The sequence below is a fragment of the Phycodurus eques genome, chromosome 5 (assembly GCF_024500275.1).
Source record: "Phycodurus eques isolate BA_2022a chromosome 5, UOR_Pequ_1.1, whole genome shotgun sequence".
Classification (NCBI taxonomy): domain Eukaryota; kingdom Metazoa; phylum Chordata; class Actinopteri; order Syngnathiformes; family Syngnathidae; genus Phycodurus; species Phycodurus eques.
The window spans coordinates 16,477,740-16,495,852 of NC_084529.1; the positions used below are offsets into that span (position 1 = coordinate 16,477,740).

At 41.7% G+C, this 18,113-nt stretch overlaps 1 protein-coding gene across 1 annotated transcript in view; it reads right to left on the reverse strand.

The window, feature by feature from the left end:
• sema3ab (sema domain, immunoglobulin domain (Ig), short basic domain, secreted, (semaphorin) 3Ab) overlaps nt 1–15,699 on the reverse strand; it is a 29,486-nt gene extending 13,787 nt beyond the window's left edge. The window contains exons 1-3 of the mRNA XM_061676504.1: nt 15,167–15,699; nt 2,991–3,151; nt 2,616–2,678 (exon numbers count right to left, since the gene is read on the reverse strand). Of these exons, the coding sequence (XP_061532488.1) occupies nt 2,616–2,678; nt 2,991–3,151; nt 15,167–15,287 (345 nt within the window). The 5' untranslated portion in view covers nt 15,288–15,699. The remainder of the gene's footprint in view (nt 1–2,615; nt 2,679–2,990; nt 3,152–15,166) is intronic.
• Between the last annotated feature and the right edge of the window lie 2,414 nt (nt 15,700–18,113).

The following is an 18,113-nucleotide window of genomic DNA, read 5'->3' on the forward strand; positions in this document are numbered from 1 at the left end:
TTAAGCTTGGCAGTGAACCACGGCTTGTTATTGAATGTGCGAAATGTCTTTGTTGGTACACACACATCTTCATCTGACCGGATTTGCGAAGGTTGGTGAAAGACAGTCCGGAGTATACGGATAGATGTTTAGCAACTCTCCCCTTGTGTAAGCGAGTCGCGTAATGTCTCCAAAGACGAACGAAAAACACAAAAACATAAACAATACTACAGAGCGTGTAACCGAGGCGTCCACATGGGTAGGCGCCATCTTGGATGATATTTAAAACAGACCATAATTGACCGATGTTGAAAAAGATCTGCACACACTCATATCAGTGTGTATCTAACAGAGGTCTCATTACTTACAACCCTTAATTTTGCAGACAGCCATTTTATTATTTATAACGCTGCTTGCATGTAACATCATATGTGTTTATTTCCACTGTGCCGCTGCCATATGGCATATTTATTTCCTTGTGCGCTCATGCAGCACATGGCAGGCAGACCTGACCTAAAATGAAACTAACTGTGTCATCACATATTAAAAAGGGCAGCAAAAAAAAAAAAGTGTCACAAATTATGCATAACTAAGCTCATCTGTCTTAAATGGGTCATACGCAGACGGCCACTGACTTTTGCAGCTGTCACACACAAGGATTTATGACGTAAATTTCTGCAAGTAATGCAGTGTCTTAAAAGTTTAAACATTCATCTAAAGCGCCGTACAGACGTACTGATTTCAATTTTTTTTTGCCAATTTAAATAAATTAAATACAATGGTTGAGAGATCCCACACAGACGAGAAAACAAAGAAGACGGACTTGTGAGAGGAAGCATGGCCAAAAAATACAAAGAAAAAGAATAAGAAGAATTGAGGCTAACTGTTAGCTTATCTGGTAACTACATTGTGGTTTCAAACGCTTCCCCTTGCCATTTTTATGATGTTGATTTATAAGACACATTACACAAACATTCAACACAACCTATTGCTCCTATTTGTGTTTGGCAACAAGTCTAAGCTGGAACAAAGCACCGTCAATGTCTTTGTTTTCTACAAGATATCTTCAAGAGCTAATGAAGATGACCATATCCCAGTCCATCAGATTTGCCGGGCGACATCTAAAACTCCTGCCACAAAAATGGACAAACGTTTCAAGCTGTATGCTTCATCTTATGTATGTGACTACGACGAAAGATACTGTGACCTAAAGGTAGTAAATATTCAGAATCTTGTTTGTCTGTAGATAGCCAACAACAAACAGGTCATCTTAGCTGATAGAATTAGATGGACGACGTGTTATTCTCCTTTAACGTTATAATAGTGCAAGCTAACGATAACTTTATTTCATGGCAGCAGTTTGCTGTATTGTCATCAACCCGTTGTTATCACTTGCGCACACAAGAAGTAAGCCAAACTTGTTTTCCAGTTTGATCACGTGGCGTTCCGCATCAGGACCTCCAATCTTTGATTTGATTTTGGTTGCAAAAGGGAAACAAATTTGGCCCGATTATCGGTATGCGTGTACCCCACTTTAATAGTACGATATATCACATTTTCTGAATCTTTCCACTCTTGGGTACATAAAGTCACCGTTTTTGTATGCATTTTCTTTCTCCCTACTATGTAGCTTTGAGTACATCCCAGAGACTCTCATCCTTCTAAAATTCTCACCCTGTTCTTCTTCCTCTACGAAGGTTAAAACACCCTCCGGGCCACTCTATTCATCTGTGCCATGTTTACTGATACCACACAAAGGAGTTTATGGTCCTTCAAATCCTTCATACAAAGGTCTTGTCCTGGCCAATCTCCAAAGTGTGAGCTCAGGCACAAACAGTGGCATGGCCTAAGGCATAACATCCTCCTGTTCTAACGTGGAGCCTCGAGTATGCTACAGATAAAGCGAGACACAGAGACTTAACTACTGGAACAGTGTGTTTGTTGTCAATAGTCCCACCCATATGATTATAGTGTCTGACTCATGACAAGACAGACTTGCAATGATGTTTCTAACATGATTGAGTAAGGGTAAGGATCACTTCAGTTTTTTCTCCTATAACTGAAGTCAATAATCCCAGTGTAACCACTGCAGATTCAGTCAATACTGAATCGAGTTGTGGGTTATGGTCTTTGGACTCTAATAAATACATTTAACTGCAAATAAATGGTTTTGCAGCACAATGATGCACCGTAGTGTGGATGATCCTTCAAAATATGACTCTACATATTGTTCATGCTTGGTATCATCTCAGTAGATTTCACTGGAGTAATGGCGATCCACTAGGTTTCACTCTTTTAAATGGAAATCCTGGAAGCTTTAGTGGTGATTAAGGTCAAATGCTGGTCTCCGAGTTGGTGCTGAGATTGCGATCAGACCTGAGGCAAGTGAGCCAGTGTGTTCTGCGCATGATAGCTGAAAATATGAATGGTATTATTATGCGCTGTCAAAAAATGTGGAAAAAGTTATTTCCTATTCTTTGCATAAGAAGACAACTGTGTTCAAAGAGGATAGTTATGGCCATTTGAAAAAAATTAACTACAAGTAAATGTAAGTTATTTTGGTAATGGGGAATCAATACATTGATTCGATTATCAAGCCTATTTCTTGTCCCAACTTGAACAAAAAGTTTTATTACCGAGAGATCTTTTCCGGCCCACTTGCATTCATCTCTCCTGATGGGAGACGCCGGCCAAGGGATCTGCAAACACAAACCAAACAGACCATAAGAACCATTCATTTTGTGTGCATACATGCGTGTGTGTATACAGTATATGCAGGTTGAAAGGGTCACACTGCGATTTGTTCTCCACTTTGTTTCAATTTATTCTATTATTCATCCAGGTGAACATAGAGCGGCTAACGTGCCTGGCACAGCGTGTGATGGCGTGCGACAGTGCTGCCTTGTAATATTAATGAGACTTGCCAGTCGAAACCAAACAAGAAGCCCGATGTACATTAGCCACTGATTGCAGGAAGTCTGCCAGACACAACCCTGAAGGGTTTGTTTTACCTGTATGATGTCTTTGCTGATGTTAAGGAGGTTGAAAGAGAAAATGTGGTCTTTGGCTCCCACCACCAGTCTTCCTTTCTCCTCGTCCAGTAGGAAGGTGTGGTAAGACGAACTGTTGAGCAGACCTTCAAACGTTACAAGGTTGTTGGACTCCAGCATGTCTGCAAGAGAGGTTTGAGCATTTTAAACCCACCATGAAGAGACAGTCACTCATAAAACATGATTTCTTTCTTTCAAGATGTTTAAACTGTGAACTTCATTCCAACAGTCCCTCTGCTTGGCTATGTTGTGCCAGTGATTTCAGTGTTTAGTATTATAGACTATTTGTCTTGTTTATTTTTGCTCTCCCTACAGTTATGAAGCATAATTGATCATAAATCAGATACTTGCTACTACTTCGTAGGGATGTGCATTTGATTGCATTTGTTTAATGCTTAATAGATTAAGCATTAAAATTACCAGGTGATTCATCAACTGTTTTTTTTTAAAATATTTTTGGAAGTATGTGAGAATCTCTCTTGAATTATCCCAACTCCTGTTTCAATTCCAGTGTTGTACAGGGGGTACTCAGTTTACAGCGGGCCCTAATTACTGCTGTACTTACTGTTTTTCATTGCATTGTCATATATGTTTAGTATAGGTTAGTGATAAGACTGGTGTGGCGTAAGAATACGTCATATGGCTTAGGCTTGGTTATCACTATACTTTCTGTTTTTCTGTTTTGTTTTATAGTTCATGGCCTATTTGTTTTTCATACATAAAAGTATTCAGACAACTGGGTTTGCGTGATCGACTACTTCGCGTCCCGATTTGATGACAAATTGGTGTTCCGCATATTTTCCACATGTGACATGTTTCTCCTTGAGACTGAATCAACAGCACGTCTGCTCATTGCAGCCAAGTATTGTACTCAAGTTTGGCTCAATAGCTTGAAGAGACTATTGACTAAAAATCAGTTTCTCAACAAATCAGTTCCTTGACTGAATTCTTGCCGATGAATTACTAATAACAACTAATTATGCCAAATCCTTATACTTGGCTCAAAAATTGATGTGATTTTGTCTAACGTGAATAGAGACACTTTTACATTTGTTTAATTCAATAATAATTCACTGAGTCATGAATACCCATGTATATTGAATGAACTCCAAGCTGAAATACCTGGAAGATTATTCGCATTAGAAGCCAGGCTCATGAACCTATTTGCTAAACCAAAAGTTGGCTGTTTTCTGACATAATATCTTGGAAAATTTGACAAAAGGACACGTCCCAGAACAATGACGTTCGCTCAAATATAACCCAAGAGGTGTCTGGGTCGGTCCACCAATATAGACTACTAACAGATAGCAAAGACGCTATTGTCCTTTGTACAAGTGAGTACACCATCAGAATACCTTTTGAAGTTGTCATTTCAGGTTACGGTATAACATGGTGTGGCACTGAATATGTCGGTTTTGTCAGTTGTGCCATAGACCTGTGTTTTTTTTTTGGTTTTTTTCCTCATATTCATGGGCACTGTTCAAATGCAGCCCTATGGGGGGGTCAAGTCAGTGCAAACTGTAGGCCGGTCCCAAGCCCGGATAAATGCAGAGGGTTGCGTCAGGAAGGGCATCCGGCTTAAAACTTTGCCAAACAAATATGAGCGTTCATCCAAAGAATTCCATACCGGATCGGTCGTGGCCCGGGTTAACAACGTCCGCCACCGCCGCCGTCAACCTGCGGGGCGCCGTTGGAAATTCAGCTACTGTGGGTCGAACTCAAAGAAGAAGTGGAAAGCGGGTTCTTCGGCAGAAAGAGAAGAGGAAAGCACAGAGCGTAGAACTGAATCTGGGGCCTTTGAATGTTGGGACTATGACAGAAAAATCTCGGGAGTTGGTTGACATGATGATTAGGAGAAAGGTTGATATATTGTGTGTCCAGGACACAAGGTGGAAAGGCAGTAAGGGTAGAAGTTTAAGGGCAGGGTTTACATTATTTTACCATGGTGGAGATGGGAAGAGAAATGGAATCGGGGTTATTTTAAAAGAAGATTTGGCTAAGAATGTCTTGGAGGTCAAAAGAGTATCAGATCGAGTGATGAGGCTGAAACTTGAAATTGAGGGTGTTATGTGTAATGTGATTAGTGGCTATGCCCCACAGGTAGGATGTGACCTCGAGGTGAAAGAGAAATTCTGGAAGGAGCTAGACAAAGTAGTTCTGAGCATCCCAGACAGAGAGAGAGTCGTAATTGGTGTAGATTGTAATGGACATGTTGGTGAAGGTAATAGGGGTGATGAAGAAGTGATGGGTAAGTACGGCATCCAGGAAAGGAACTTGGAGGGACAGATGGTGGTAGACTTTTCAACAAGGATGCAAATGGCTGGAGTGAACGCTTTTTTCCAGAAGAGGCACGAACATAGGGTGACCTACAAGAGCGGAGGAAGAAGCATGCAGGTGGATTGCATCTTGTGCAGATGATGTAATCTGAAGGAGGTTACCTACTGTAAGGTAGTGGTAGGGGAGAGTGTGGCAAGACAGCATAGGATGGTGGTGTGTAAGATGACTCTGGTGGTGGGGAGGAAGATTAGGAAGACAAAGGCAGAGAAGAGAACCATGTGGTGGAAGCTGAGACAGGACGAGTGTTGTGCAGCTTTTCGGGAAGAGGTGAGACAGGCTGTCGGTGGACGGGAGGAGCTTCCAGAAGACTGGACCACTGCAGCCAAGGTGATCAGAGAGGCAGGCAGGAGACTACTTGGTGTATCGTCTGGCAGCAAAGGAGAGAAGGAGACTTAGGTGGTGGAACCTCACAGTACAGGAAATCATACAAGGAAAAAGGTTAGCTAAGAAGAAGTGGGACACTGAGAGGACCGAGGAGAGGCGAAAGGAATACATTGAGATGCGACACAGGGCAAAGGTAGAGGTGGCAAAGGCCAAACAAGAGGCATATGATGACATGTATGGCAGGTTGGACACTAAAGAAGGAGAAAAAGGATCTATACAGGCTGGCCAGACAGAGGGATAGAGATGGGAAGGATGTGCAACAGGTTAGGGTGATTAAGGATAGAGATGGAAATATGTTGACTGGTGCCAGCAGTGTGCTAGCTAGATGGAAAGAATACTTTGAGGAGTTCATGAATGAGGAAAATGAAAGAGAAGGGAGAGTAGAAGAGGCAAATGTGGTGGACCAGGAAGTGGCAATGATTAGTAAGGGGGAAGTTAGAAAGGCATTAAAGAGGATCAAAAATGGAAAGGCAGTTGGTCCTGATGACATTCCTGTGGAGGTATGGAAGCATTTAGGAGAGGTGGCTGTGGAGTTTTTGACCAGCTTGTTCAATAGAATTCTAGTGCGTGAGAAGATGCCTGAGGAATGGAGGAAAAGTGTGCTGGTGCCCCTTTTTAAAAACAAGGGTGATGGGCAGAGCTGTGGGAACTATAGAGGAATAAAGTTGATGAGCCACACAATGAAGTTATGGGAACGAGTAGCTGAGGCTAGACTCAGGACAGAAGTGAGTATTTGCGAGCAGCAGTATGGTTTCATGCCTAGAAAGAGTATCACAGATGCATTATTTGCCTTGAGGATGTTGTTGGAAAAGTACAGAGAAGGTCAGAAGGAGCTACGTTGTGTCTTTGTAGATCGAGAGAAAGCCTATGACAGAGTACCCAGAGAGGAACTGTGGTACTGCATGCGGAAGTCTGGAGTGGCAGAGAAGTATGTTAGAATAATACAGGACATGTACGAGGGCAGCAGAACAGCGGTGAGGTGTGCTGTAGGTGTGACAGAAGAATTTAAGGTGGACGTGGGACTGCATCAGGGATCAGCCCTGAGCCCCTTCCTTTTTGCAGTGGTGATGGATAGGCTGACAGATGAGGTTAGACTGAAATGCCCGTGGACCATGATGTTTGCAGATGACATTGTGATCTGCAGTGAAAGCAGGGAGCAGCTGGAGGAACAGTTAGAAAGATGAAGGCATGCACTGGAAAGAAGAGGAATGAAGATTAGCTGAAGTAAGACAGAATATATGTGCATGAATGCGAGGGGTGGTGGGGGAAGAGTGAGGCTACAGGGAGAAGAGATAGCAAGGGTGGAGGACTTTAAATACTTGGGGTCAACCGTCCAGAGCAATGGTGAGTGTGGTCAGGAAGTGAAGAAACTGGTCCAAGCAGGTTGGAATGGGTGGAGGAAGGTGTCAGTTGTGTTATGTGACAGAAGAGTCTCTGCTCGGGTGAAGGGCAACATTTATAAAACATGGTGAGGTCAGCCATGATGTATGGATTAGAGACAGTGGCACTGAAGAGACAACAGGAAGCAGAGCTGGAGGTGGCGGAAATGAAGATGTTGAGGTTCGCTCTCGGAGTGACCAGGTTGGATAAAATTAGAAATTAGCTCATCAGAGGGACAGCCAAGGTTCATTGTTTTGGAGACAAAGTTAGAGAGAGCAGACTTCGATGGTTTGGGCACGTCCAGAGGAGAAATAGTGAGTATATTGGTAGAAGGATGATGAAGATGGAGCTGCCAGGCAAGAGAGCTAGAGGAAGACCAAAGAGAAGGTTGATGGATGTCGTGAGGGAAGACATGATGGCAGTTTGTGTTCGAGAGGAGGATGCAGGAGATAGGCTTACATGGAAAAGGATGACACGCTGTGGCGACCCCTAACGGGACAAGCCGAAAGGAAAAGAAGAAGATTCATGGGCACTGTCCTACATCAAAAGCCTTGACGTGAGAAATCTTACAGCTGGGCCAAGGAACACAGCTGGCAAATACCTAGGAGGCAGTGCCAAGCGCAACTGGATTGCCCAGGTAATGCCACCACTAGGAGCCAATGATCAAGCTGCCTGCATGGTGAGGGTCACACCCTTCAGAGCATGCAAACAGAACTCAATGCGCTTGCAGTGGAAAACTAGGCGGAATATTTAACATAGGAATATAGTCCACAGCCCAAACTGCAGTATTTGCGGTATAACTCCTAACCACAGCTCCTATTAGGGCATATTAAGTATGGTCTGCAGCTCACGTTTTGCTGTGTAATCGGAGGTTCTGCCAAGGCGACATTTGCTTTCACAGCGGAAAGCTCAACTTGTCTAACTGACGATGAAATCCCTCATCTCTGAACAACCTGTAACCATACAATAATCACATTGTCTTTTGTGTAATGCAAATGGAGAACGTGCTCAACTCTGAAGTGTGCGAGAATTCAACGGAATGATGACAAACAAGCTAAAACCAAAGATGCTTTGTGAGGAGCAAATCTTGCACCATGAGCACATTTTCTAGTTTTTACAGCACTACTGTATATTGTTCAGTTACCAAATATGTCGGCAAGCACGAGTATTCGGGTAACCAAATTAGTCACAGTTACTGTACAGCAACAACATGAAATAATTACTACAGCTATGAAATGATCAATTTTCAATGTTGGGCCTTTGCTGTCAATACACAAAAACAATCTGCTGTGCTAAGTATGCCTATGTTTACCTCCTGTTGGTATTGCTTTTATTTAGTTGGTTTCCCGTGGCTTAACAGTTGGAGAATTTAGACAGTCTCTGAAATGTAAAAAGCCAGGGCGCTGTGCTAACCCTAAGCCCTCAGGTATGGACTCCCCCACTGCCATCATTCTCTGAGAACCTGATATGTAAACCCAAATTCATAAATCTGTGGGGATTTGAAAACATTCTTGAAGTTGTGCAACCAATGGAAGCCAAATAATTTGGAAACAAATTTTGGTAACATCTATATGTCATGCATCCGGGATGAATTTACTTGGGAACGATTGAGCTACTCCTAACACAGACAGCATCTCCAAATGTTGTCACTGAATTCAACCATGTCCAAAGTTGCATTCCAGATTTATGTTCTCCTCAAGTCACGGTGATCAATCATGGGTTAATGTACTCCATGTTAGTCCTTTCACTAACTGCACCGTCACCCCCGCCTGATCCATTTTCCCCTCCATAAAGCCTGCGGTTGTAAAGGTGGATTGAAATATCCATTACATATACGATACAATAATGCTATATAAACGTGTGTCGCTTCCTGTTAAGTAAAGAGTACTGGAGGGTAGAGGTTGTTTGTACAGACAGTCAAATTGTCCACTTTACAACTCTACAATGACGGTTAGAGCTTAACGTCAACTAGTCGCTAATCATGTGTTTAAATTATGAGTGCACTGAATTAAATTATTATTTAGTAATTTTCAGTAATAGTCAGGGAGAACCAATAAAGACGAAAGTGCGGGATTTTGAACAACTTCTCTGCGCCCACTATCAAAATGGAAGGAAAGCGAGGAATTACTCCTCCTCCGATGAAGCGGCCCGTGATTATTAGCAAACATTGTAAATTCCCACCATGCAGAACCTGCTGCTGTGGTGGCCCAAGAACAAAGACAGGCTTCCGGTTTGGCCAAGTTGTGCAAAATTTACCTGACTATCCCAGCGGCAAGCACACCGGGCAGAGGATTTTTTTCTCTGGCAGTAAATACCATCACGCAATATTCCTTGTTGATGCTCTTTGTGTTATAACGTATGTCCTGCATACATTGGTGTATGAGGAGTCCATTGTCAGTGAATACAGGTAATTGCTAAGCATATCTGACGTTATCAGTCAAAAAGTCTAAATCATGCAACCCATACTATAGGACGGCTTTGGGTTCCAAGATCAAAAACGCATACATCAGTTTGTTTTCAATTTGTTACATGTGTTCTATTAAAGCTCTGCAGGGTAATACAAATGCTTGCATAAAGATTGCATTGCTACATTCATTCTGTGCAACGTAAACATCAGCTGAGAACTTTACATTGGAGTAGTGTCTACGGGAACAATGTGGAGCTTGTAATTCGACGCTAATCATCTAGAGAGTGACACTAAGGATTTTGTTTGTGGTATGTCTGTTTATGGAGCTCGCTGGGAGTTATGTTATTGGAAAGAAACAGGATGTTTTTCCCACGTGGTACGTGCCTCTGCATGTTGGAACTGCCGTGTCCCCTCTGGTTAACTACAAACATTCATTTCATCTTGTTCAACCTGGAATTCCACAGTAAAAATGTGTGCATTTGAATTTTACCTTCAAATGAGTCACCCGAAAGCAGGGTAATAACGTGCAAGCAGGTGGATTGGCGGATGTGCTGCTTTCAACAGGTGTCAGCTGCCCCAGTACCAAAAGTTGTTTTCTCTCAACTGTCCACCTACTGCCTTCACTTTTCACCAGCTGCTTTGCCCTCACTTTCTCTCTCCTGCACCTTAGCTCTTTTAACAGCTGCCCTTTCCACTTGTTGTTCACCCACACTCACTAAGTCTTAGTGCTTCTTCTGTTGCAAAGAATTTGTGTGCAAGGAAAAATCAGCAGTGGGAGCGCAGATGGAATGAATGCAAAGAATCAACAGTCCCATGTGAGACTGATTAAAAATAAACTATTTTACCCTACATTCTTCCGTTCTCTTTCTTGACTGGGGGGCAGTGGTAGTGTTGTTTAATTGCTTCCAGAAGAACAGCAGAAACAAATCTTAACAATAGCCCGCGTGTGGCGATACTGTGTTTGTGAACACTGATGCATCGCTCATACAACCGATTGTGTGATCGCACACGTTGACAAAACACAAGGGGACATACAGTTCACGTACGCCTGAGGAAATGTACCGCAAGGCTTCATTAGTCGAATATGCTCTTGCGTACAAAGACTCTGAAATGCAGAAAACATCTCGGCTATCTATTTTTACTTATTGCATGCTGGTTGGTCTGCTACTAATCCGGGTGCACAGGGGAATGTTGCGGATGTCGCCATTATCATTCTGCAGGATTCAGGCCTCAGGAGTAGATCGCAGTGTCTTGAGCTGCTTTCAACCATGTGATTCAGAAACGTTTGTCTCTCCTGACTTGTTCAACCTTTCCTTTTGGCTGTTTTGTTCATCTGTTCTGATGTCGAGACCATTCTGCACTTGTTTGAATCACTCACCAGTCTTTCTGTCCCTTTTTAAATATAATTTTGTGTAAACTTGTGATTGTGTTTCATGCCATAATGTTTCAAGAAAAGTTGAATTTTACTCTAGCTTGTGCAAAGTTGCAATGCCTTCTCCCTTGTCGCACCCTCATTGCTACTTTTGTGCCCCTTAATTGACCTGAAAATCTTAGGAATGGATATGTAAATTATTTGCGAAAACCTTACCTTTATAATCCAGTAGCTAGCCCAACTGTAACCATCAATTCTATAGTATCAGAGTATCTGTGCACATTGAAACAACCAAGAGATAAATGTTCTTTTGTATCACCTATCATTCCATTTTCTAAAGAGCTTGTCCTCATTATGTTTGCGGGTAACTGGGGCCTTTACCCCCTAACTTTGGATGAGTGGCGCGGTACAAACAACCATGCACACCTGTGGACAATGTGGAGTCTTCAATTAAACTAAGATGCACATTTGTGAAATGTATGAGGCCAGAGTACATGGAGAAACCCCACTGAATGTCATTTCAACCACATCAGTCAGCAAGTAGTCTAAGGTACATCACTGGAAGCAAAAACGTACCGCATACGTACTTGATCGAAGTGAACTTAGTTTCACATGGGGTTGGCATTCCCAATATAGGGAAGCTCCAAGTGCATTCCTACAGTAGCGACATCACCCAAATTTGTAGGCAAGTTGAAAGGTGCTGTAGTCTATCGCTAACTGTGGCGATGCAACAGTAAACTCATACTAACTACAGTGTCTATGGAGAAAATTTACTCCACCCTGAAGATTCTTTACCCAAAGTCCCACTCAAAAGTACAACCACTCCCATTGGTGTGTTTAGTAGTTCTGTATAGGGTGGCAAAATTATTTTCATTCAATTCAAAGTTGGAAACTTTCTATAGGAAGTAATGGGAATTTATAGGAATAAACCAGGAATTTAATAAATTAACGTTTGGCTTTTAATAGGGAACCTCAATATATTGTAATTGTGGAAAATTATTTTCTCGCATATTCCTGAATATTACAAACAAATTTCATGCAACTACAGTTGTACCTTGACTTGAGTGGCCCAATTTACATTTTTTGGAGTTATAAGATCTCAGTTTTCTCCCCCACTTTGTGTTGCCATTTAATTCCGAGTTGATTCCCATAATTTTCTTTCAGTTGGGATTATTACCAAAAATTATACAGATTGAATTCCCCTCAAAATTTACTGGAAGTTGTCCACCCCTTTACAACAATAGTACTGTATGCCCTAGTACTTCTAGCAGAACACCCTATAAAATTAATGTAGTGGCATCATGTCACTCCTTGGCAGTTAATACCTCTTTTGGCTCATAAAGCATATGGATGGTAGTTTATTTCCAGGAAGATGAATTCACCCGCAGGCTGTGAATTGTCCTAATATCCACTGCTGTTGTCGTTTATCATACACAAGTGCAGTTCTTTAATGCCGCCACCCCCTTAGGGTCCTCAGCATCACCCCGCAGCGTGATTGTTGATACAGTTGGACCTTAGCTCGTGTTTAGGTAGCCGTGGGGTACCGTTGTTATCTTTTCTCCTGCGCCGCTGACCTTCTGGCCTTCAGCCCTCACTTCTAAAGATCAGTCAGAATCTCGTGGGGTTCAGTTGTGTGTGTGTGTGTGTGTGTGTGTGTGTGTGTGAGTGAGAAAATTTAGTGTGTATCAGATAGTATAACTATGTTTAGTGAGGAACTCATACTATAGACGCTGCGGGCTTTTTGAGATCCACATCTTACAGCTACATTCGTATGAGGGAAGACTTTGTAGTTGTACATGGCTGTCTGCGTGCGCCCTCGTTGAGACCCATACCACCTATTGACATGTAGGAGTCAGAGTTCAGCAGCCCACGTGCCGCTGATAATGCAGGATTGGACCATATGTCACTGTCAAGGAGTAAATACCATTCTTGAATGCATCACAGAGAGTTAAATAATTGCAAATAGCTTCTACACAACTGTGTCTATGTTATTTATTCATTTATAGTTCTAGTTAATATTACTGATGTCAACTGTGTAGTTTTGAATTTGTCATTTTACAGTATATCTCGATATCCAAGTATTGTTTGCCATCCACACCCACATATATGGACTATTTCTAGATTGTTTAGATGTTTTACTACATGCAACGCCACTGACTATACTTGCTGCCTTTTGTTCACATTCACTTAGAATGAGTAGAATTTATTTTTTCATGTTTTCTTTCTCATCTGCATATAGACTATTTATTGTTACACGACTTCTTGCTGTTCACATTCACGTCTGCAATTACAGTATCTATTTATACATGTACAGTTTGCCAATTTTGTCTACATATTTAGAATATTGATACATGTAGAGCTTTTTTGCTACACGCAACACTGCTGACTGTTCTTATGAGACTGTTCTCATGTACAGCTGGCACATACAGAGCTGCTCACATTCAGTTTCATTGTTTGATGTATGTTTGAAGATCATTTTTAAAATTTTTTTAAAAAGAATTATTTTGCTTTTGTTAGAGGAATGTCCATATTACAGGACTAAAACCACCATTCTTTTCTATTCTATTCCTGCTTTCCACTAGTGAATCAGTCTACTTCACCTATCACAGGCGTAATACAACATTTATTTGACGGTATGAATGATTCATAATGTGATAATCAGATTTCTCTTATTGTATTATACAGGCGGATGATTGAAGAAATTCTCTAGCACCTTATTTCGGAAGGTTAAACCTAGCTGCTCATAATGCTGCTTTTCAGGTCGCTGCCCGTGCTAAATAGTGTCCCGCGGAGGGTCGAATGCAAATGAGGGCCTCATTGAGATCTGCACAATTAAATAAGCAAGTTGGCTTCCACTCTAATGGAGCTATCACCACGTGTGGGCGTGCGTCTACCAATTGACAGCATGTACTTTTTAACTGACTGATATGCTCACAGGTATCATTAGACATCTACAGATGGCAATGTGAACGTGTGTGTGTGTGTGTGTGTCTGTGTGTTCGTGTGTGTGTGTGTGTGTGTGTAGTTATGGATCTCCCAGTGCTGAGCGAGGACTATTTCTCTTCGGAGGTAAAGCCATCTGCTTAAACAGACCTGCACCATTCATTCCGAGCATAATTGCCGCACGTTGCTGAACAGACGGGGGAAAATGACACGTGGGAAGAAAAGAAATAAATGACACTTGGCTGGCAGGGAGTCGACATCTGGCACCGTTTTTCACCACGAGTACACACCGACAAACGGCGCTTCGTCATAATTTAGGTGAAAATGGGAGGATAAGAGTGGATCACAGACAGATTTTTGTAATGAACAGTTGAGTAGGAACATGCATGGGTACATGACAGGCACATGAATCTAAACTACTAAAACCACAACAGCAGACTTTGGTTAAATGTCTCAAAGATATTTGTGATTAAAATGTGCATGTACCTAATGAAGTGTCTGTTTAGTATGTTTGATCAAGAATGTATCAGAATGACAAGGGGTGTTCTTTGCAACTGAAGTAAGGTACAGATGTCGACAATCAGGCCCAATTTGAGCATTTTCCCTCCTTTGCGATCAAAATCAGCAAAGACCGGATTATTGGATGTCTCTTAAAGATGAATCTATGGTGTATAAAGAAATTTATTTATTTCCCCCCCTGCCCCATCCTAGTTGATCGGGCTGACAACCATAAAAAGTTAAACCTGTTTGATATGTTTTATTGTAAATCCTCAAGTTGTGTACCGACAGTCAGGCCCGACTTGAGCATTTTCTTTGCGATCAAAGTCAGCAAAGGTCAGGTTATCGGTTGTCTCTGAAATATTAGCCTAAGTGATTATCCTGTGGTGTGGCATGTGTAAAGATGATTTTTCGTCCCAGCTCATCTTTAAAACACACGAGCAGTCAAACCACACATTGTGATATTTTCCCATGTCACCCGTGAGGTCTTTTAAAAATCGGTTAAGAAAAGGTTGAGAATCATTGTGTGCTCCACGTTTGTCAAATGTCCAGAAGCTGCAATTGACAGGCAAACATGTCACTTTATGTAAATAATCACCTAAATAACACATGATTGAGTCAAATGCAACTTCTTCAGATGCTTTATTAAATGCTGTTGTTGAAAACTATGAATCTCATCATTTTGTAAGTTTTCTTCTTTTTAGTGATCGTTTTTTGTGTTATTTTTTTGGTTTAGATAAAAACAAAAACAAAAAGACTAAATGTGGATGGTGTCAGAATAATCTTAAAATTGTGTTACAAATGCACAGAACTCACCTTTGTAGGAAAGTTTTAGTCGCGGGACGTTGGCCTTGTTCTGGTGGGCTCCGTCGCCCCCTTTCCGAAGTAGAATCAGTCCACAGGCCAGTGCAAAGCTGCCCCAGAGAAGAGAGCCCATGGTCCTGTGGTGAACGAGGCCAGCGGTGTCCGTCCTCTGTACACCTCCACGGCACGCTTACAGATCCACTCAAAAATGTGTCCCCTGATTTTTGTGTGTCAGTCTAGACTTGATAAGCCAGTTAAAAGCCAGTCCAAGAGATGACTTTGGCAGGGGGTGCGGGGTTACAGGTCACCGTGACGGCATGGGATCCTGTCCCAGCAGCAAGCCCTAATGGTGAGTGGTGAAGCAGCAAGGTAAATCTGCCATCTGTCCTAGTCTTTTAAATCACCATCCACGCAAACTGAGAGAAAACACTGTCCTGTTTGTTTTCTGCTCTTTATCCTCAGTCGTCTGTGTTGAGTTCTCCCTTTTATCCACTTTTTCCTCCTTGAAATCTCCTCTTGTCGTTGAGTTAGCACAGCTCTGCACTGTCCACGCCGCACAGTGCAAGTGAGCACAGCTGAAGCAGACAGCATGCACACAGGCAGGAAGGCAGATTGAGAAAGTGCAGTGTACGCGGGAGAGAGAGAGAGAGAGAGAGAGAAGCAAACGCAAGTTAAGGTTACGGCAAGGCACATGACAAAAAGGAAAGTAAAATATGAAGGCAGAACATCCCACTGTCGTCATGTTTTCAGGGTTGGACGAGGTTTAGAAATATTTTTAATGCTCGCCTTTTATTACATAAATACAAATATTAAAATTTTACATTTTGACTCTTCCCTCCATTGATTGAAATAACTTTAACTTTCACATTTCTCGATGGCATGCCATCGACAATTATTTTGCTTATTTAATGATGGACATCGGTACTTCTAATGCACCATTTAAATTATACTAAATAGTCTGTGCTTTTGATGTAGTTAAGATTTACAGCAGATGTTTTAAAAATGTTTGTCGTTTAAGACTATGCGGATGTGTACCTCATGTCACCGATCAATTTATTTTGATGTCAAGCTCACATTGACATTGCATATCCAATCTGTGTATTTATGTTGTACTTGCATTGGCTAATATCCAATACTTATCGGATTTCTTTCCACATATTGAAGAGGTCTGATTCTGATGTGAAGCTATCTGATCCCATGCGTATTTTATTTTCTATTTACGCTGCCACAATGCATATCCAATTTATGCTACTTTGAGAGCAAAAATTTGAATTTTCACTATGTACATCAAGTCAGCGAGGTATTACTATAATTTTTTTGTGGTAGTCGTTTTCATTTGTGTAGAACTGCTATGCATCACTCTATGTAATATTTTGGTTATTTGTTTGCAATACTATAAAGGTTGTGCAGGGGTATGCAATGAGTAGCCAACACTTTCTGGAAGGCCTATGAGCCAAATATTTATTCATTCATTTTCTGTACTGCTTATCCTCACTAGGGTCGCGGGAGTGCTGGAGCCTATCTCAGCTATCTTCGGGTGAGAGGCGGGGTAAACCCTGAACTGGTTGCCAGCCAATCACAGGGCACATATAAACAAGCAACCATTCACACTCACATTCACACCTGCGGGCAGGTTAGAGTCTTCAATTAACCTACCATGCATGTTTTTGGGATGTGGGGGGGAAACCGGAGTACCTGGAGAAAACCCACGCAGGCACGGGGAGAACATGCGAACTCCACACAGGCGAGGCCGGATTTGAACCCGGGTCAGCAGAACTGTGAGGCAGATGTGCTAAATAGTCATCCACCGTTCCGCCGCTCCAAATATTCTTTGGAAACAAATGAGCACAACCAACACCAATGTTTCAATTTTGCTGGTGTAAGTGGGTCAGAAATATTGCCCATATCGCCCACTCCTAATGATCATCTATTGTGAATGTAAGGCCTTAAATTTGATCAAAGTGGGCTTTCAAAAGTCTCCCTTAAAACTGATTACAAGTATCTAATAAATCCTTTCAGTTTCTCAACAACGCGCCCTTAATGTGTTGCCATGTGTTCTCTTGCCACAGAATGTGCCTTATACCAATTTATTATATCAAACCGGGTAGGTTTGCATCTCTGGTATTCAGATTTAATAAAGACTTTCCCATTAGCTTTTGGGAATACCGGCGTCTGGTATTTATTTAAATGTTATTCAGTTGATTTGTATGTACCTGTCATCAGCCCCTTACTGGGCCCATTATTATCTAACTACTTCAACGTGTCACAAAATACTTCAAACAATTGTGCCTATTCTGACCAATAACGAACACAAGATGGCCAGGGTAGTTGAGGTCAATTATTAAGTCAGTCCATTCTCAATTTCAGCTCCTAAATCTGACAGCGAAACAATCTTGTTGACAATAGCCTGAGGTTGGTCAAATCAGCAAACCTCCTGCCAAATATCCAGGATTGTTGCCCAGTATAAAAGCAAAGCACACTAATGCTACTAAGTGCTATCAGACTTTATGGCAGTCAAGATTCTAGACCAGTCGCATGCTACAGGTATGTCACAGTTTTAAAGTGAATGCTAACTCACCTGAGACCAATGAATTAAAGATGAGTCTGACAACTCAATGATGTAACTCCATAATAACACAAACAGATCTTATCAGCCAGTGCCATGGCTGGCTGGTGATGGCGCCACTCAACCTTTCAACTATCACATGGGTAACCAAGTGACTTCCAAGAATCACATTACAACATTTTCAATCTGAAATACTGTATGTGCGAGATTGACTATGATTGTTAAATTCAAGATTTGGACACAAATCCTTGAAAAACCTCAACATGTGAATTTAAGACCCTTTAAAGTATTTTCAGAGATTTGTTTGAAGAAAGTTGTGGAATAAATGTGAACAACTGGGAACTATGTACAGTAGTACATACAGTATACATTTGAGTGTACAGTGTTAAAGTG